At 47.2% G+C, this 16,919-nt stretch overlaps 2 protein-coding genes across 3 annotated transcripts; one reads left to right on the top strand and one right to left on the bottom strand.

Moving 5' to 3' along the window:
• Positions 1 to 6,860: 6,860 nt before the first annotated feature.
• LOC119354113 (protein STRUBBELIG-RECEPTOR FAMILY 3-like) lies at positions 6,861 to 12,820 on the bottom strand. 2 transcript variants are annotated; one of them, XM_037620816.1, is made up of 19 exons: positions 12,361 to 12,820; positions 11,862 to 12,033; positions 11,509 to 11,638; positions 11,338 to 11,409; positions 11,173 to 11,238; positions 11,018 to 11,089; positions 10,844 to 10,915; positions 10,673 to 10,744; positions 10,532 to 10,597; positions 10,360 to 10,425; positions 9,752 to 10,149; positions 9,603 to 9,662; positions 9,371 to 9,430; positions 8,983 to 9,293; positions 8,614 to 8,882; positions 8,404 to 8,524; positions 7,695 to 7,834; positions 7,422 to 7,578; positions 6,861 to 7,338 (listed from the first exon to the last, which is right to left on the bottom strand). In XM_037620816.1, the coding sequence occupies exons 2-19, from the start codon at positions 11,995 to 11,997 to the stop codon at positions 7,252 to 7,254; spliced, it is 2,355 nt and encodes a 784-aa protein (XP_037476713.1). In that variant the 5' UTR covers positions 11,998 to 12,033; positions 12,361 to 12,820; the 3' UTR covers positions 6,861 to 7,251. The 2 variants fall into 2 exon arrangements, with proteins under 2 accessions (XP_037476713.1, XP_037476714.1); XM_037620817.1 differs by having other exon boundaries at positions 9,603 to 9,659; positions 12,361 to 12,819.
• Positions 12,821 to 13,636: 816 nt separating this feature from the next.
• Positions 13,637 to 14,337, top strand: LOC119359240. The gene is made up of 3 exons (XM_037625529.1): positions 13,637 to 13,715; positions 13,779 to 13,910; positions 14,001 to 14,337. The coding sequence occupies exons 1-3, from the start codon at positions 13,656 to 13,658 to the stop codon at positions 14,271 to 14,273; spliced, it is 465 nt and encodes a 154-aa protein (XP_037481426.1). The 5' UTR covers positions 13,637 to 13,655; the 3' UTR covers positions 14,274 to 14,337.
• Positions 14,338 to 16,919: the final 2,582 nt, after the last annotated feature.

Genomic DNA, 16,919 nt, shown 5'->3' with positions numbered 1-16,919 from the left:
GTCGAGGTCCATGCCCTCGCTATTGGCCCTCCCCAACCCATTCTACTACTCTGGCATGCTCGCGTTGAGCCCCTGATGTTGATGCACCTCTCTCCCCTCTTCCCTATGCCTTGTAGGGCCCCGCCACCTAGCTTCGAACGGCATCGCCGCTGGCCTCGGGCATGCCCGAGACTCCGGCCGTCCCGCTCGCGCTACCACCTCTATTGGATGCGGAGCGAGCCCAGGAGCGCGTAGGATGAATCCACCCGTCATTTGGTCGCCGAACAGAGCTCCCACGCCCTCTGTCGCAGTCTACGCTCGCTGAGGAGCTTAACCCTAGTGGTTAGCTTAGGATTAGTGTTAGGTTAGTCTTGCCTTGTCTAATTAACTCTTAACTAGTCAATTGCTGATTGCGCTGACTTCAAAAACAGGTGGGCCCCTCTCTCACTGGTCAAATACCGCTTTGACCTCGTCCACGTCAACATTTGATCGGGGAAAACCAACCAGTGACATTTCTTGACCGGGATAGTCGAGGGGGTTAAGCGGGCAGAAAAAAACATCAGGGGTTTATGTGAACCCCCAAGTTTCTTCGGGTAATAAAATGGACTTTCTTCTAGGGAAATGATTAGCATCAATCGGTGGATTGCTCCCAAACATCAAACGCCTCCATTGTCTACTGTTAGGAATATGCAACTTGTATTCCCATGAGGCCATAGGCCGATATATATACATGTACAGGCGTGTAACATATGCAGAAAACCCCTCATACAACGGGATAAATACAAAAGGGTACATGATTTATATTATAACTAACACCCCCCCCCCCTCAAACTCATGGTGGATGAACAACACTGAGTTTGGAGAGATAAAAGCCACTACTCTGGGCCTTCGTCAGGAAATCCGCCAACTGTAACTCGGAAGGCACATACTGAAGACAATAACCTGATCCTGCACACTAGCGCGCACATAGAAAGCATCAACACCAATATGCTTGGTGAGCTCATGCTTCACATGATCGCGCGCAATGCTAATAGCACATGTACTATCAGATAAGAGCAGAGTCGGTGTAGTGACAGAAACACCAAAATCCTGAAGTAACCACCGTAACCAAGTCACCTCTGCCGTCAAAAGAGCCATTGCTCGCAACTCAGCCTCGGCACTCGAACGGGAAACTGCAATCTGTTTCTTCGTCTTCCAGGCAATGAGAGAACCACCAAGAAAAACATAGTAAGCAGAAAGTGAACGGCGATCTGAAGGATCACTAGCCCACGTAGCATCTGAATAGGCCTGAAGCTGTAAAGAACTAGAGCGAGGAAAGAATAGACGATCAGAGATCGTGCCCCGAAGATATCGGAGAACACGAAGCAGATGACTATAGTGAACCGATGTGGGAGCAGAGATGAACTGACTCAGAATATGAACCGGATAACAGATGTCCGGACGAGTGATAGCTAGATAGACAAGGCTGCCAACAATATGGCGATAACGCGTCGGGTCAAGGAGAGGATCACCATCAGTAGCACGGAGGTGAACATTGAGCTTCATAGGAGTCTCAACAATGCGCTCGTCAGTAAGAGCAGCACGAGCAAGAAGATCCTGGATATACTTTTCCTGGGATATAAAAAAGGCATCAGAGGTAGAAGAGACTTCAATCCCAAGAAAATAGCGAAGAGGTCCAAGATCAGACATAAGAAACTGCTCACTAAGACGGGCCTTTACAAAGGCAATATACTCGGGGTCATCCCCAGTGATGATCATGTCATCAACATAGAGAAGAAGAAGAGTCCGACCACAAGGAGAAAGGTGAATAAACAATGTTGGATCATGAACACTTGCTGAAAAACCAGTGGCAGTAACCATAGAGGCAAAACGCTCGAACCAGGCGCGGGGGGCTTGCTTAAGGCCATAGAGAGAGCGATGAAGACGACATACCATGCCATCAGGAACAGAATACCCAGGTGGTGGCTGCATGTACACCTCCTCACGCAGCTCACCATTAAGAAAGGCATTCTTAACATCAAGCTGAGATATAGACCAGTGGCGTGCAGAGGCAACGGCCAGAAGTGTACGAACAATGGTCATATGGGCCACGGGAGCAAAAATCTCGTCATAATCACGACCATGCTCCTGCTGAAAACCACGAGCCACAAGACGAGCTTTGTGACGCTCAAGAGAACCATCGGAGCGAGTCTTAACCTTGTAGACCCACTTACAAGTGATGGGACGGACTCCGGGAGGAAGAGAAACAAGATCCCAGGTACCAGTGCGTTCAAGAGCAGCAATCTCCTCTGCCATCGCAAACTGCCATTCAGGATGAACAACAGCCTGACGATAAGAAGTCGGCTCAAGAACAGCAGCACCAGCAGTGGGAAATCCAAAGCGATCAACAGGCGGACGAGGACGAGAACGCAAGCCATAAGTAGGCTGAGAGGAAGATGACGACTCATCCACAGAGGCATCCACAGGTCGTGAACGACGAGTGTAATGCTGAGGAAAAGATGGAACAATAGAAGGAGGAATCGCCAAGGTAGAATCAGGGGGTGGCGACGAAGAAGTCACCAGAGATGAAGGTGTAGAATCCGGTGACATGCTAGGCGAGGAGACCGGGGAAGATGGTGGCTGCAAATCGACTAGAGGTGGAGAAGCAGAGGGAGTGGAACGAATAGGCACAGGCTCGACAGGGGTAATAGGTGAGTCAGGAAAAGTGAGGAAAGAGATATCCTCCACTGAAACAGTCAAGGAGGATGTGCGTGGGTAGAAGGGACGAGACTCGTCAAAAGTCACGTCTCGAGAGATACGCATCCGACGACCGATAGGATCCCAACAACGATAGCCCTTATGCTCATCATTGTAGCCTAAGAAGACACACTCAACAGACTGAACGGTCAGTTTGGTGTGATCGCGAGGGGCAAGTAGAACATAGCAAACACAACCAAACAAGCGAAGCATCGAATAATCGGGAGAACGATCAAAAAGACGCTCGAAAGGAACACCACCCTGTAGAGCAGCGGAAGGTTGTATATTGATAAGATAGGTGGAGGTGGAGACGGCCTCAGTCCAAAAATGAGGCGGGAGAGAGGCAGCAATCATCAATGCACGAGCCGTCTCAAGAAGATGTCGATGCTTTCGCTCAGCCACACCATTCTGAGCATGAGCACCAGGACAAGAGAATTGAGAGAGAGTTCCTTGCTCAGCAAGAACACCACGCAACATCTTAGAGATATACTCGCCAGCGGAGTCAGCACGAAAAAAACACGAATGGGTGAAGAGAACTGAGTATGAACCATGGCAGCAAAACGCTTATAAATAGACAACACCTCACTACGAGAAGTCATGAAGTAAAGCCATGTGTAACGAGAGAAATCATCTATGAAAAAAATATAATATTTATGACCACCTTTCGAAGCGAAAGGAGCCGGACCCCAGACATCAGAATGTACTAAACCGAAAGGACGCTTAGACACTGACTCACTATGTGAATATGGTAACTGAATCTGCTTGCCAAGACGACAACCCTGACACTCTAAAGAGACATCTCCTGAGACAGACCCCAGAAGACCTCGACGAACTAAAGACGACAACCGAGAGCCACAGAGATGACCAAGTCGATGATGCCACTGCTGGAAGGAACCAGTAACGGAGGCGACTGAAGCGGAGGAACTGGCGATGGTGGTGGCAGCGGAAGGAACATGAAGCCAGTCCAACTCCCAAAGACCCTGAGAATCACGGCGGCGAGGGCCAGCCCCAACCAGAGTGTGCGTGCGACGGTCCTGGACAGAACAAGAGTCAACGTTAAGGATGACGCGACAACCAGAATCAGTAAGTTGACCAGCAGAAAACAGATTCATAGTGAGTCGAGGAACATGAGCAACATCAGGAACAGAATAAGGAGTGGAAAGATTGCCTCTACTAGCAACAGAAAGTGGAGTACCATCAGCAGTGAAGACATGAACAGGAGAATCCAGCAATCGAAGAGAGGACAAAGTGGAAGAATGAGAAGACATATGAAAAGAAGCTCCAGAGTCCAGAACCCATGGGGATGTACCTGACTGTGTAGAGGGCGGTTGCTCAGTGCGGGAAGTACCAGTCACAGAACCAGCAGTACCCATCGAGGAAGAACCTGAAGCCGCGAGCAGACGCTTAAGTCTTAGAATATCCTGCTCAGTCAAAGCAATGGTGGAAGTTGTCGAGGTAGATGACGAAGTCCCTGAAGATGATGATCGCGCCTTGCACAAGTGTTTCCTCTTCGTGTAGCACTGGGACTCAATATGACCATCATTGTTGCAGTAGTCGCAATGTGGACGGGGGCGACCTGAGCCTCCAGAAGGAGTGGGCAAAAGCGTCAGAGCACTCGAGCGAGAAGGGGTCGGTGCAGCAGGTGGCGTGGAAGAAGCCCGAGTAGCAAGCACAGAAGGAACCTCCAGCAAACCAGCACCACGTAAGCGAGTCTCCTCAGCACGAATCTCAAAAAGCGCCTCCATGAGAGAAATACGGCCACGAGCAAACAACTGAGCACGTCGGGGCTCAAACTCCTTACGGAGCCGAGACAGGAACTCGTAGACGCGATGAAACTCCAAACTGGCCTGGACAGCCTGGCAACAGGGGCAAGTACGACAACCAGCACTGCGGAGAGAATCAAGCTGGCGCCAGATAGCAGAACTCTGTGCATAGAAGTCATCAACAGTAGAGTCACCCCTGCTGAAGAGCATGCTCCTTTAGGACCACAGAAAGGTATAAGGCATCACCAGAAGGCTGATAGCGCTGACGAAAATGGGTCCACATCTCAAAGACAGTAGGAAGACCCAGAAACTCAGAAGCAAACTGAGGCAGAACACTAGCAGTGAGAACAGCTGCAGCACGAGCATCATCATCAAGCCACTGGGTGTAAACAGTCAGAGCACCATGATACGTCTGAAGAGCCTCCTCATAAGCCAAAACCCTCTCATCATAAGCACGATCAGCAGCCTCATCAGCAAGCTTAACCGCATCCTTGGCGGCCTGATTAGCATCCGTAGGAAGAACCGATGGAGTCGGCGGAGTAGGAGCCACCGGAGGAATCGAACGTGGCGGACAGCAGACCTCGCCAGAAAAAACACCCCAAAGACGGATGCCACGCATGTGAATGCGCATGAAACCAGTAAACTCGGTGTAGTTAGTACCATCGAAGATCACCGGACAGCGAGGGACAGCAACATAGCCTGATGCAGTAGACATTTTTTTAACAGAGATCAGCGGGAGCAGGAGATCAGGGCCCCTGCGTCGCTTGGGGCCGGCTGGGAACGAGACTGCAGCTGGGAGCAGCGTCGAGCGAGGCCGGCTGGGGAGCGAGGCCCGCTGGGGAGGGCCGGATCGGAAGATCCGATCGGGAGGGGTCGGCTGGAGATCGAGCCTCTCGGGAGGGCCGGCTGGGTAGCGAGGCTAGCTGGGGAGAGTCCGATCGGGAGGGCCGGCTGGGGAGATCCGATCGGGAGGGCCGGCTGGAGATCGATCCGATCGTCGGGGGCTTCGACCGGGAGACTCAGGAGATCAAGGACCAGGGCTTCGATCGGGAGCGAGATGAGACAGGCGGCTAGGAATCGATAGCACAAGTTGCAATGTGCAGACAAAATTAGCCTAGCTCTAATACCATGTTAGTAATATGCAACTTGTATTTCCATGAGGTCATAGGCCGATATATATACATGTACAGGCGTGTAACATATGCAAAAAAAACCTTATACAACGGGATAAATACAAAAGGGTACATGACTTATATTATAAGTCTAACATCTACCACGTGTCCATGTGGCCCTGCCCATTGTTCACCTTTCCTTCCCTAGAAACATCACGATCCTATAGCTGTCGTCTCACCAAGGAACAACTACAGGGCCTCGGTTCGCACGGGCATCGATCGTGAAAAGACTATAAATTTCTGCAACAAGACCTTTGTTGCAAAAAAATTCTGCAAATTTTCTAACTTCTGTAATAAGACTTTTATCACAAAAAAATTTTGCGACAAGACCTCTATTGCAAGGAAAAGAAACTATAACAAAACCTTTTGAAAAAAAATCTACAATTTGACCTCTGTTATAAAATTTTCTGCAACATGACATGTGTTGAAGAAATTTTCTGAAACACGACATATGTTGCAATGCTACAGGATAACGACCACTAAAGCATATCAGCGCCCAGTTGGTAATCATCAACACAATAAATAAAAAACAATGGGAAACTTTTACCATCATACCACGGATTGCAATGGCCGCCTCCATGTGTCCTAGTGAAGGCTCGCATGCCGCCCTTAGCCGAACACCCTTTTCTACAACAAGGGCTATGTTTCTGAGATATATATGATGTTGTAATGGTCTACGACAGGATCTATGTTTTGCAGCAAAATCTTTGTTGCAGAAATTTTCTGCTACAAGACCTTAGTTGCAAAAAAAAAAATTGCAACATTTTTAAACAAAACCGTCATTGCAAAAAAAATCTGCAACAAAACATGTTGCAGAAGTAGTTTGCAACAAGACATCTGCTGCAATGGTGAAGGCGCACTCCATGCACCAGATCCAACAAGACCTCTGCTGCAATGGTGAAGGCGCGCTCCATGCACCAGATCCAACAAGTCGTGACTGGGCCGATCTTTTAAAAAGATTGGCTGGCGGATGCGTAGCACGCCCCTTTTTTCTACTACATTTCATAAAAAATCTAACATCCACCCCAACCTCTTATTAAAATTCCTTTCTTTTTCACGTGGCATCATCCAACACTCCATGCTAATCCCACAAGTATAAGATTCAAGTGGGTATGGCACTCCAAGCCTATAGTTTTCCTATTCTTGTGTTCTCAAAATCACATTTTCTGTTCCTGTGTTTTCAAAATCTTGCGAATAAAAAGCCCACAAATGATCTGGAGAACCATCTGGAACTAGGCATCAAGAGATGTTGACACTACGGACTAAATATCATGGCAAACTGGCAATCAGATAGGTACAAGTTTCACAAGCATGAATCGACCACAGAGACATTGGTGGCTAGTCTAAGGGCCTGTCAAGGACAAACAGCTTCTAAGGAAAATGAAATGCAGACCTCTGCACATCACCAGCCGATAAATTCACCGGTTGAATTGAACCATCCTACTGCTGCATCATTGCCGATCAAAGACATCTTTGCAAGTAAGCAAAATCACTCGAGCCATGAATCAGGCAAGAAGCTCTCCTAACGGCACGATCATCAGCCGCTTACTTGAATTATCCTGTGACAGGCTTTGACATTCTTCCTCGTCTCAGGAAGCCACTTACATGGAAGCCTTTGCCGCGTCGCTGACCATACGAGTTAGGGCTTGGACAACTTCGGACATTGGTGGCCTGAATTCTGGCTCAGGCTGCACAACAAGTTCAGGTCAGTCACACAGCTCATCTTAGTGTAAACGATGATATCAGATACACCAGATCACACAAATATTACCTGAATACAGCTGCCAATGACATCAGCGAAACGCGACAAAGCCTTTTCAGAACATTGTCCTCTAATCAAAGGATCTACCATCTTTGATATGGCATCAATATCATAAAGCTGAGTAGAGGCCCATCGCACCAGATGTTGCTCAGCACGTGGACGGGAACTGCAATTCCATTATATGGGGAAAAAATATTAAGTTCAAATTCATGGGAACTCATCTGCAAGCAAAACAACCATGATTGATGAGTGTGAGAAGTAACTGGCACGGGGATTGCTTACCTGTCATAAGGTTCACGTCCTGTTAGAAGTTCCAACATAACGACGCCAAAGCTGTAAACGTCGCTTCGATCACTGAATGATCTGGATTCATGCACTTCTGGGGCTTCATAATGGAACAAGGCATGCAAACTGCCAGATAACTGACACCCAAAAGAGTACAAGATTTAGGAATGAGTAAAATAATAAAACCAAGCTCTTTTTTCTCATCTATCACAAGTTCTTTGGTTGCCATGGTTGCTATATGACAAGAATGTTCTCTTCCAAATCCTAAATTTCGCAGAGAATCTTTAGACTAGCCAGAAGAACAGCAACCAAAGGAAATAAAGGCACGAATGACACAGCAGAGGCACCAAATCATGATTTACACATGCATAGCTATGTCTATGCCTAGACAGTCTAAATTAGTGAACATATATGTAGTGCATTTAGGTTCCACAAACAGCAAAAATGTGCAATTCTAGAACACTGTACATATATATAATCCAGCCCATGCCAATGATTAATACCCCAAGTAATTTGACATGTGACATGCTTCTTTTCTTCATTGTAGATCAGCATGAGACTCTCTAGATCTTTCTCTCCATAACTAATGTCAGCCTTCTAGAGATATTGCTGTAGCACATAATGGTGATTCATAACATCTGAAGTTCCGCGACAACCTCAAGAGTTCTGCAAAATACAATGCTAAAATATTTTCACCATTATTTACCTGAGACAGCGATGCAAGTCCACACTCGGAAATTTGGACTGCCAAAGTGCTATTAAGGAGAACAACAGATGGTTCAAAATTTTGATGTACAAGTGGTGGTTGACGGCCATCATGAAGATATCTGCAAATCAACATATAAATGTCATTTTCAGAGTCATATTTAAAAACTGCACACGAGTCAGAAAATTTACAGCAATTATTTCTGCTTACTGTAATGCCTTTGCTGCTTCCACAGCAACTTGGAGACGAGCATTCCATGACAATGCGTTGCTGGGTTCATCAACATAATGGAGTTCGTCATGTAGAGTCATCTTACTACAATGCTCGTAGACAAGTAGCCGCTGCTCAAACTCCGCACAGTATCCCACAAGCGCAAGTATATTAGGATGACTTAGTTCTGAAATGTTCACAACTAGTTCTAGAAAGACATCAACTGGTACTCTTGAGTTATCAATGTCAATCTTCAAAACTTCTAAAATCTGCAAACCGAGTCAATATTGTAAGTGTAGAACTGATAATGGCATCACCAACGCAATCTTACTATAGTAACTATCTGAATGTCTTTTTTAAAGTGTGTACCTCTCCATCAGGAAGTTCCGCCAGATATACTTTACCAAACCTGCTATCTCTTATCAAATTTTCTTCACTGAAACTGTTGGTATATTGTTGAAGGGATGCAACAGAGAAGGACTTGACAGTAGTTCTAAGATCTATCTTCCCGAGTGAAGGTACTCTCCCCTTTTTAGTACGAACACTGGGACTGACAGTGGCTTTTTCAGTACGCGGCGCAACAGACTGCGGAAGACGCAGTGGTTCTTCCACAAAATCATCAGATTTTTCCATATCAATAACATGCTCCTTTTGTTTCTTCGTGATCACCCCAGGAATAGCTGTTACGTCAGCATTCTGGTTAACCTTCATATACCGAAATCTATGATGTACAGTATTTTATTCAGTTGTCTTTTACCTCTCATCGGCGAATATAATGTAGCCTCCTTTTCCTTTGCGTTATAAGCAACATTAGTAGCTGTTACATACAACCTTCAAATGTCAGAGTCAATCTAGACGTGAGGAGCCGAGGACTGGCTAGCTACCATTCAGCCATGCCAGTGTTTTGTTTTAAGTGTTTTATACACTCAAATTTGCAAAGCAGTAAACTACAACACATATGGGCATTTACTAAAGTTGCTGCAACTCACCATTCATCGATGCATTGACTTTCAGCTCCTCACTTGTATTAGAAACCACATTTGAAGCTGCTGCCAAAAAATTCACATGTCAGTTCCAGGGGGAGGTATCAAGACATTTACAAGAACTCTTTTGCTTGATAAGAGAGCAGAATTAGGACCTTTCCCTACAGTATTCGTAGGTTTTACCAAATGTTCCTTTATTTCCGGCACTTCCTTGATTTTAGGCTCTCCAAGCCTCTGAGGTTCCCTTCCTATCTTGCTTTTCGGATGCACATCTTTCTTTGACTTCCTTTCTTTGTGCTTGGATACACAAAACATTACCATTAACACAATAACCACTGCTGATACCACCCCAACAAGAATGTATCCAACGAACTTGACTGTCCAAATAGTATGTTTTCCTGATGCTGGAGAACTTCCATTTGTCACATCAGGCGACTTTGTAGGTTCTTTTGAGGGGACATGCCCTGTTGAAGGTGATAGTGATGGAGATGGTGCTGGTGCAGCAGGCAGTGGAGATGGAGCTATGCTAGTATTAAATGGGTTGCCATCCCTCCTGCGTAGGAGAGCAAATTTTGTCAGCATAAACACAAGTTACTCATGAAGTTGTTAAATTGTTAGTACGAATAAAGGATAGAAGGACATCCTAGAAGAAGAGAAAGGGATAGAAAGGCTTGTCTTTAAACATGTCTCTAGTATTCCCAACTAGAGGCATGCAAACACAAATAATCAAGAACAATATCTCGATAAAAGAGGAGTGTCTTACTGAAAGTTTGGGACATTGAATAACTTCGTTGGCACAGGACCAGAGAAAAGATTATTCTGTATATTCCTGTCGAATGCAAAAGAGTTATCAGAGAAAGGGAGTAATCTACAAAGAATGAAATAGCAATTATTTTGTTCTTTTGAAACTTTCCAAAAAAAAAGAGTTGTCATACAAATCTTTCAGAGGGAGATCTTGCAGGACATTCAGGGTCCCAGATATTTGATTGTCTTGAATATGCCTGCGCCGATAGCAGATTTTCTTAAGTAGTTTGACACTAGCGCACTTTATCAATGAACTAGGCATAGATACTCACAGGGTAGTCAATGCTTTTAAGTTTCCCATCGAAGGCGGTAATGGGCCAGTCAAGTTGTTGGAAGAAAAATCTCTAATGAAGAAGGTTGATTGACGATTGTCATTGTTATGAAACATCGAACAACAACTAATGCTATCATGTAAACCATTAGAGAAGTCAACGCGCTCTTACAAATTTATAAGTCCAGTGAGTGCTGAAAATACATCTGGTATGTCCCCAGACAAACGATTGCTGCTGAGGGACCTGCAAAGCAAAAGAACACAAAGAGGGGCAGTTTGAGAAAATAACCAGGAAGTTTTAACTTTCTGAGAGCTGGTGGTCATGCATTGGTAATAGTATACTTACATGTCTGTCAAAAGTGTAAGCGTCGACAATGTACTTGGAAGGCTCCCACTTAGCTGGTTTCCTGAGAGGAAACTATGATTGACAGGAGAAGGATTAGTAAAGAAATAGCTACGCAAGTGGAGTGGAAGAGCAACAGAATGCTCGAATGGACATACAAGCGCTGAAGTGTGACCGGTAGATTATCAGGTATGGTTCCACCAATATTGTTGTTGCTAAGTTCTCTGCATAAACCAAGAAGTGTTATGCGATGACTCGGTAGCATAGCGTCAGTTTAGGACCAAATAAAACGCAATCCCAAGCTCCACATGCAATCAACTTACAAGGTGATTATCGATGTGAAATTCGCAAGTGTATTCCCTAGCTGTCCACCCAAACTTATACCACTGAGAGTTCTGCCCAAGAAAAAGAAAAAAAACATCGTTCAGATAACCAAATAAAGAGCTCAGCCACAGAGAAAATCAAGCAACAACACAGCACCACTAGCCACATACATGGCGGTGATATTCGATGCCGCGCATCCAACGCCCTGCCAGTTTTCGACGCAAGGGTCGCCGCCATTCGTAACCCATCCAGGCAAAGACGGGGATCCAAGCGCCGTGTACAGGCCATTTATCGCGAACACTATTAAAACCAAATAAAAGAACACAGCATAAGGTATACTATACATAAGATTATTGCAAGAATAATAATATTGGTATTATCCCACGCATCATAAGAATAATCTGCGCAGTACTACAGGACATAAGTGTAGGTCATGAAAACATAAATAAACAATCTGGAACCCCTGGATGGCAGTACTACCAACTACTGGACCAAGAAGGATTCTAGGAGTAGTATTTTATACCGTCTTGCTCGTAAGTGTAGGTCAGCGAGAGCGGCAGCGCCGAGAGCAGCAGCAGCAGCAGCAGAACGGCGGCGCGAGAAGCCAGGGGCGGCGGCGCCACGCGCACCGAGCGTCTCATCGCCGCACGCGCATCCATGGACAAATCAATCCTCCGCCGCGGGCATCACCTGACCTGAAAACAAAATTTCCACCACGGATGCGGCCTTTAATCTGTAAAGCGGACGGCCAGATGAACGATGGATATGCATGAGTTTTCTTTCAAGCCCGGGAGAGATAAAGAAAGCAACAAACAAAAACGCACAAGGAAGTCACGCAATGCCGATGAGCGATTTTATTCTCGTTTCCTAACGGAAAAACGGGCCGAAATCCCGCAAGAAACCCGCCTGCGCCCCCGTCCGTCCCCCGAAAGAAACCTATTTTCCCCACCCAAGAAACAGAGCGCGGAGGCCAAAAGCAAAAGCGCCGAGGACGAGAAAGGAAGGGAGGATGCCTCGGATACCTGCAGATTCTCGCCGAACCTACGGCCGGCCGGCCCCTGGAGCTTTTGCCGCTTTATGGAGCCGCTCGCCACCGAAAGCCACCACCAGGCAGTGCGACCAGCGACTCGGCGAGCAGTGCGACTCGTCCCCCGCTTTCTGCGGGCGCGTTTAAAACTGCTGCTGGAGCTCGGAACGGAAGCCTTGGCCGCTAAGGATTTCGCTGGGGAGGAAGAAAGATGGGGCGGGAGTGGCTGGGCACGGGAGGGGGAGAAAGAGGACAGGGACGGGGCCGATGCGGATAGATCTACCGCTGCTGCAAATCCACCGCGGAGAAAGGGGACTGGGGGCCGGAGGCGGTCGGCGGCAAGCGGCGGGCGGATAAGCCGGGGAGCGTGCGCTGTGACTGCGAGAGCCGAGGGCAGCAGCTGGGGCAGGGAGTGAGTGAGGGAGGAATGAGCAAGAGGACAAGAGGCGCAGCGCAGCAAAGCAGTGTGGTTTATTTGAACCTATTTTGCGCTGCCAGCCGTGCCGTACAGTGGGCAGCACTGGGAATGAGCAGTGATGGCGATGGTGACGCTGGTTTAGAAAAATATAGATGCTTTGATTGGGTGCTAATGAAATGGGGAGGAATGGCTCGAGGGAACCAGGGGCAAAAGGTAGGGCTGTGGTTCCATCTTTAATTAGGCATGGCATGGCATCCGGTGCTCCTTTTGCACAGGGTCGTTGATAACGTAGAAAAATGCTGTGCTCTACGACTACGTATGTGTGGATATGAAGTGAGTGCTGTTGATTTCCATGTCACGTAAAGCCATTTTTTGGGACATTGGTGTTTGGTGCATATGAACTTATCTTCTTCTTTTTAAAAGAGTTAATTACACCTGGGGTACATAAACTTTCGCGGCGGTAACGGATCCATACACAAACAAAAAAAAACCATAAAAGTCATACATTAACTCTGATGCGGATTCATTTAGCTACAAAACGCATGCAAAGTGGACAGATGGGCTGCCACGCACACAATGGGGTCGGCCGTGTATGCATTTGTATCTTTGCAGTTATCCCCTCAGTTTACCGAGATTTAACCCGTGGCCATTCTCTCTGTATCCCAATCCCCTTCTTCAAATCCCTAGCTGCGAAGGCGACGCGGCCGGCCCGGTCGTGCACCATGGAGAGACGACGCGGTCGTGCGCCATGGAGAGGCGTTGGGAATAGTGTCTTCAACCAAGCCGGCGGCTCTGTCAACGGCGGCTTGGACCAAACCGACGGCGGCTCTGTCAACCAAGGCGGCGGTGGCGGCTCTGGCACCGGATGCGACATGGATGGCGAGTGGATAGTCACATCAGAGCTTAGTTTTGGCTCCAAAAAAGCGATGAAGGTATGTTCTTTCCTCGATTTTCTTGTTGTATTTCTTGTTTTTGATTTCACTCTGGAATTTTAGGGGGCATGCGGAATTAGGGTTTCCAATGAAGGATTTGGTGCGGCTGAATGTGGGTGCAAATTGACGCAAGTTATTAGGGTTTGCAATGAAGGATTTGATGCAGGCCGACGATTTCTGAGTTGTCCATACGAGGTATGAGATAAGTTTTTTTATTTGTTTCACTGAATTTTGCACCGTATGACAATTTTGACTGGATGTGTTTCTGTAATTTGAAATGTACAGGGGTTAAACTCCTGTGGGTATTTGAGGTGGATGGATGATGCATGGCAGGGCAGATCAAGGGTGGTAATTGGAAAGCTTGCAAATGACAACCAGAAGCTACAAAATGCTTTGCTTGACAAGGAACACGACATTCAGAGGATGAAGAAAGAGAGGAATAAATTAGATGAGCAGAGGAAAAGTAGGGAAAAATTAGATTTGTTTCTAGTACTTGTTGTTCTTGCAAGTGTAGTGATTTATGCTCTAGTTGCATTGGTTAGTAGGGGATTTGTGTGAGGATTTCAAGTATGTGTGACTGTATGATGAACAAGTTTGTCAAGTTTGAAAATTTTCATGCCCAGTTATTTGTCTTTCTTAATCTGCAAATTTGACAAGTTATGTTATCCAACACAGAAATTCAAACAAATAAACTCTCAAATGCAAAATAAGTAGAACACTGAAGAAATTCACTGGATTAACACTGAATTTCTCTAAAGAAGTTCAGTACAGAGTACAACAGTGATTAACACAAACTGAGTAGAACAAAGTTGACTTGATTAACACAAACTGACTTGAGCATTAGAAGATAACAACACAAACTAACTTGGGCAATAACACAAACTAACTTGGGATAATCTGGAGAACTCAGAACTTTCTGAAACTCTCATCACTGCAACAAGAACAGAGTTCTGAAACTCTGAACTTTCTGAACCTCTAGTCCTCGTCGGATGATAGGTCGATGTACTCCGTGACCGGGCGGCTTCAGCTTGGCTCCGGACCATGGCTGACATGCGCTGGTGCCTTCTCCGCGGCTGCAGCCTGCCTCTGGACCATGGCGCCGCGCGCCGCACTGTGGTGTGCGACGGCCTGCCGCACTCTAGCTGCGTCTGATGCCTGAACATCTGCGCGGATCCCCATGATTGCTTGGCGCTCGTCGGCGGTGAACATGCGAGTGGATTCTTCCCTCACTGCGGTGTCATTGGAGATGGCAACGACATGTCTGTCGATGGCCGCTTGCAGGTCACGGCTGGCGTGTTCCCTGCGGACTGTGCCGTACGAATTCAGCAGGGCAGTCTGCTGATCAACGGCGGGCACCACGGCTGGGAGCGGCTGTTGCTCGGGTTGGAGGGGAGCGTGCTCCCATGGCTCCCATGGCTCGGGCTCGGGCGTGGTAGGAGAGGGATTGGGCGGCGGAGCAGGGGTGGAAGAGGAACGGGGACGCGCAACGTGATCCCATGTCCCGGTGATTGTTGCCCAGGTGGTGATGAGCTTGCGCACCATGTCAGTGGAGGGAAGTGGCTCGAGTTTGGCCATGGTGACCATGGATTTTGTAGAGGCCGAGCGGCGATGGCGGGAAGAGGCGAAGGCGGGAAGAGGCGTTGGCGGGAAGCGGCGAAGGCGGGAAGCGGCGTTGGCGGGAAGAGGCTAAGGCGGGAAGCGGCGATGGCCCACCGGCGTACGGGCGGTGTCGTGCGCCGCCCTGTTTGGCCAGAGGTGGCAGACGATGCAGTGTCCGTTGATTTCTGATCGGACGACTAGTAAGGTTTAGCAGTATATACAAATGGGAAGATTGGCAGCATGTGCTCGATATCCTCTCATAGCCTACTGGTACGACCCCCACTGTCACAAGTACCAGATACTGGGTTTGAGTCCCAGTATCACCCAAATTTTTTTGAACAATTTTTCTGCAATATTTGAAGTGCAAATAGATAATAGTAGTATCATATTTGTTCTCAATTGTTCTCAATTTTTTTGCATATTTACTGCAAATGCAAATAGATAATAGCAGTATCATACCTTTTTACTAAAAAATTGAAATGCAAATACAAAAGGCAGAGACAAAGTTGCAGTTATTTTAAATGAAATTCATCATAATTTGCAGCCTCATACACAAAACAATTTTTTTTCAAATGAACAACTTGGCTCAATATAGCATGACAGATATGGAGATCAACAACATCATCATTGTGCACCATGCATGATAGATATATGACAGGCAAAATGAAGGTCCATCATGGCCTAAATGACTACCAGTGCATTACAAAACATGTTTTGTTGCAAGGTTGCAGTTCATACATGAACTGGGACATTTTTGCAGTTCAGCTATGAACTAATTGAGCAACTAAACTAATTTTCTGGAGTCCTAGTGGAATTCTAGGTCACTGGAATGTAACACCCCGGATGTAACTTTCCCAATTTGCACTCCAACTCTTGCCGTTTTCGGCGTTAAGTTAATTTATTTCCTCGGGTTCGGGTTCTTTGTCTCCGTGTGTTGGTATCGTTGTCATGCATCTCTTATCATGTCATCATGTGCATTGCATTTGCATACATGTTCATCTCATGCATTCGAGCATTTTCCCCGTTGTCCGTTTTGCATTCCGGTGCTTCGTTCTCCTCCGGTGGTCATTTTTAGCTTTCTTTCGTGTGGGGATTAAACATTTCCGGATTGGACCGAGACTTGCCAAGCGGCCTTGGTTTACTACCGGTAGACCGCCTGTCAAGTTTCGTACCATTTGGACTTCGTTTGATACTCCAACGGTTAACCGAGGGACCGAAAAGGCCTCGTGTGTGTTGCAGCCCAACACCCCTCCAATTTGGCCTAAAACCCACCTAAATCTGCTCCATCATCTAGATCGTTCGATCACGATCGCGTGGCCAAAAACTGCACCTCATTTGGACTCTCCTAGCTCTTCCTATGCCTATTTAAAGGCCCCCCGATTTTCGGATCTCCTTCCTCCCCGAAACCCTAAATTTCTCCTCCGTCGCCGCCGGACACGTCCAGTCGGACCGGACGCGCCCGCGCCGCCACCGCCAACCAACCATCGCCCGCCACGTGGCACTCGCCGCCGCCTCCCACCGCCGGGCCCGGGAAGCCCAAAGCCGGCCCCCGAGGCCCGAAGCCACCGCGCCGCCGCCCGAAGCCCCGCGCCACCTCGCCCGCCG

This window comes from Triticum dicoccoides, chromosome 2A, assembly GCF_002162155.2.
Source record: "Triticum dicoccoides isolate Atlit2015 ecotype Zavitan chromosome 2A, WEW_v2.0, whole genome shotgun sequence".
Classification (NCBI taxonomy): Eukaryota; Viridiplantae; Streptophyta; class Magnoliopsida; order Poales; family Poaceae; genus Triticum; species Triticum dicoccoides.
The sequence above is the reverse complement of the archived record's forward strand: the minus strand, read 5'-3'. Positions and strand labels throughout refer to the sequence as shown.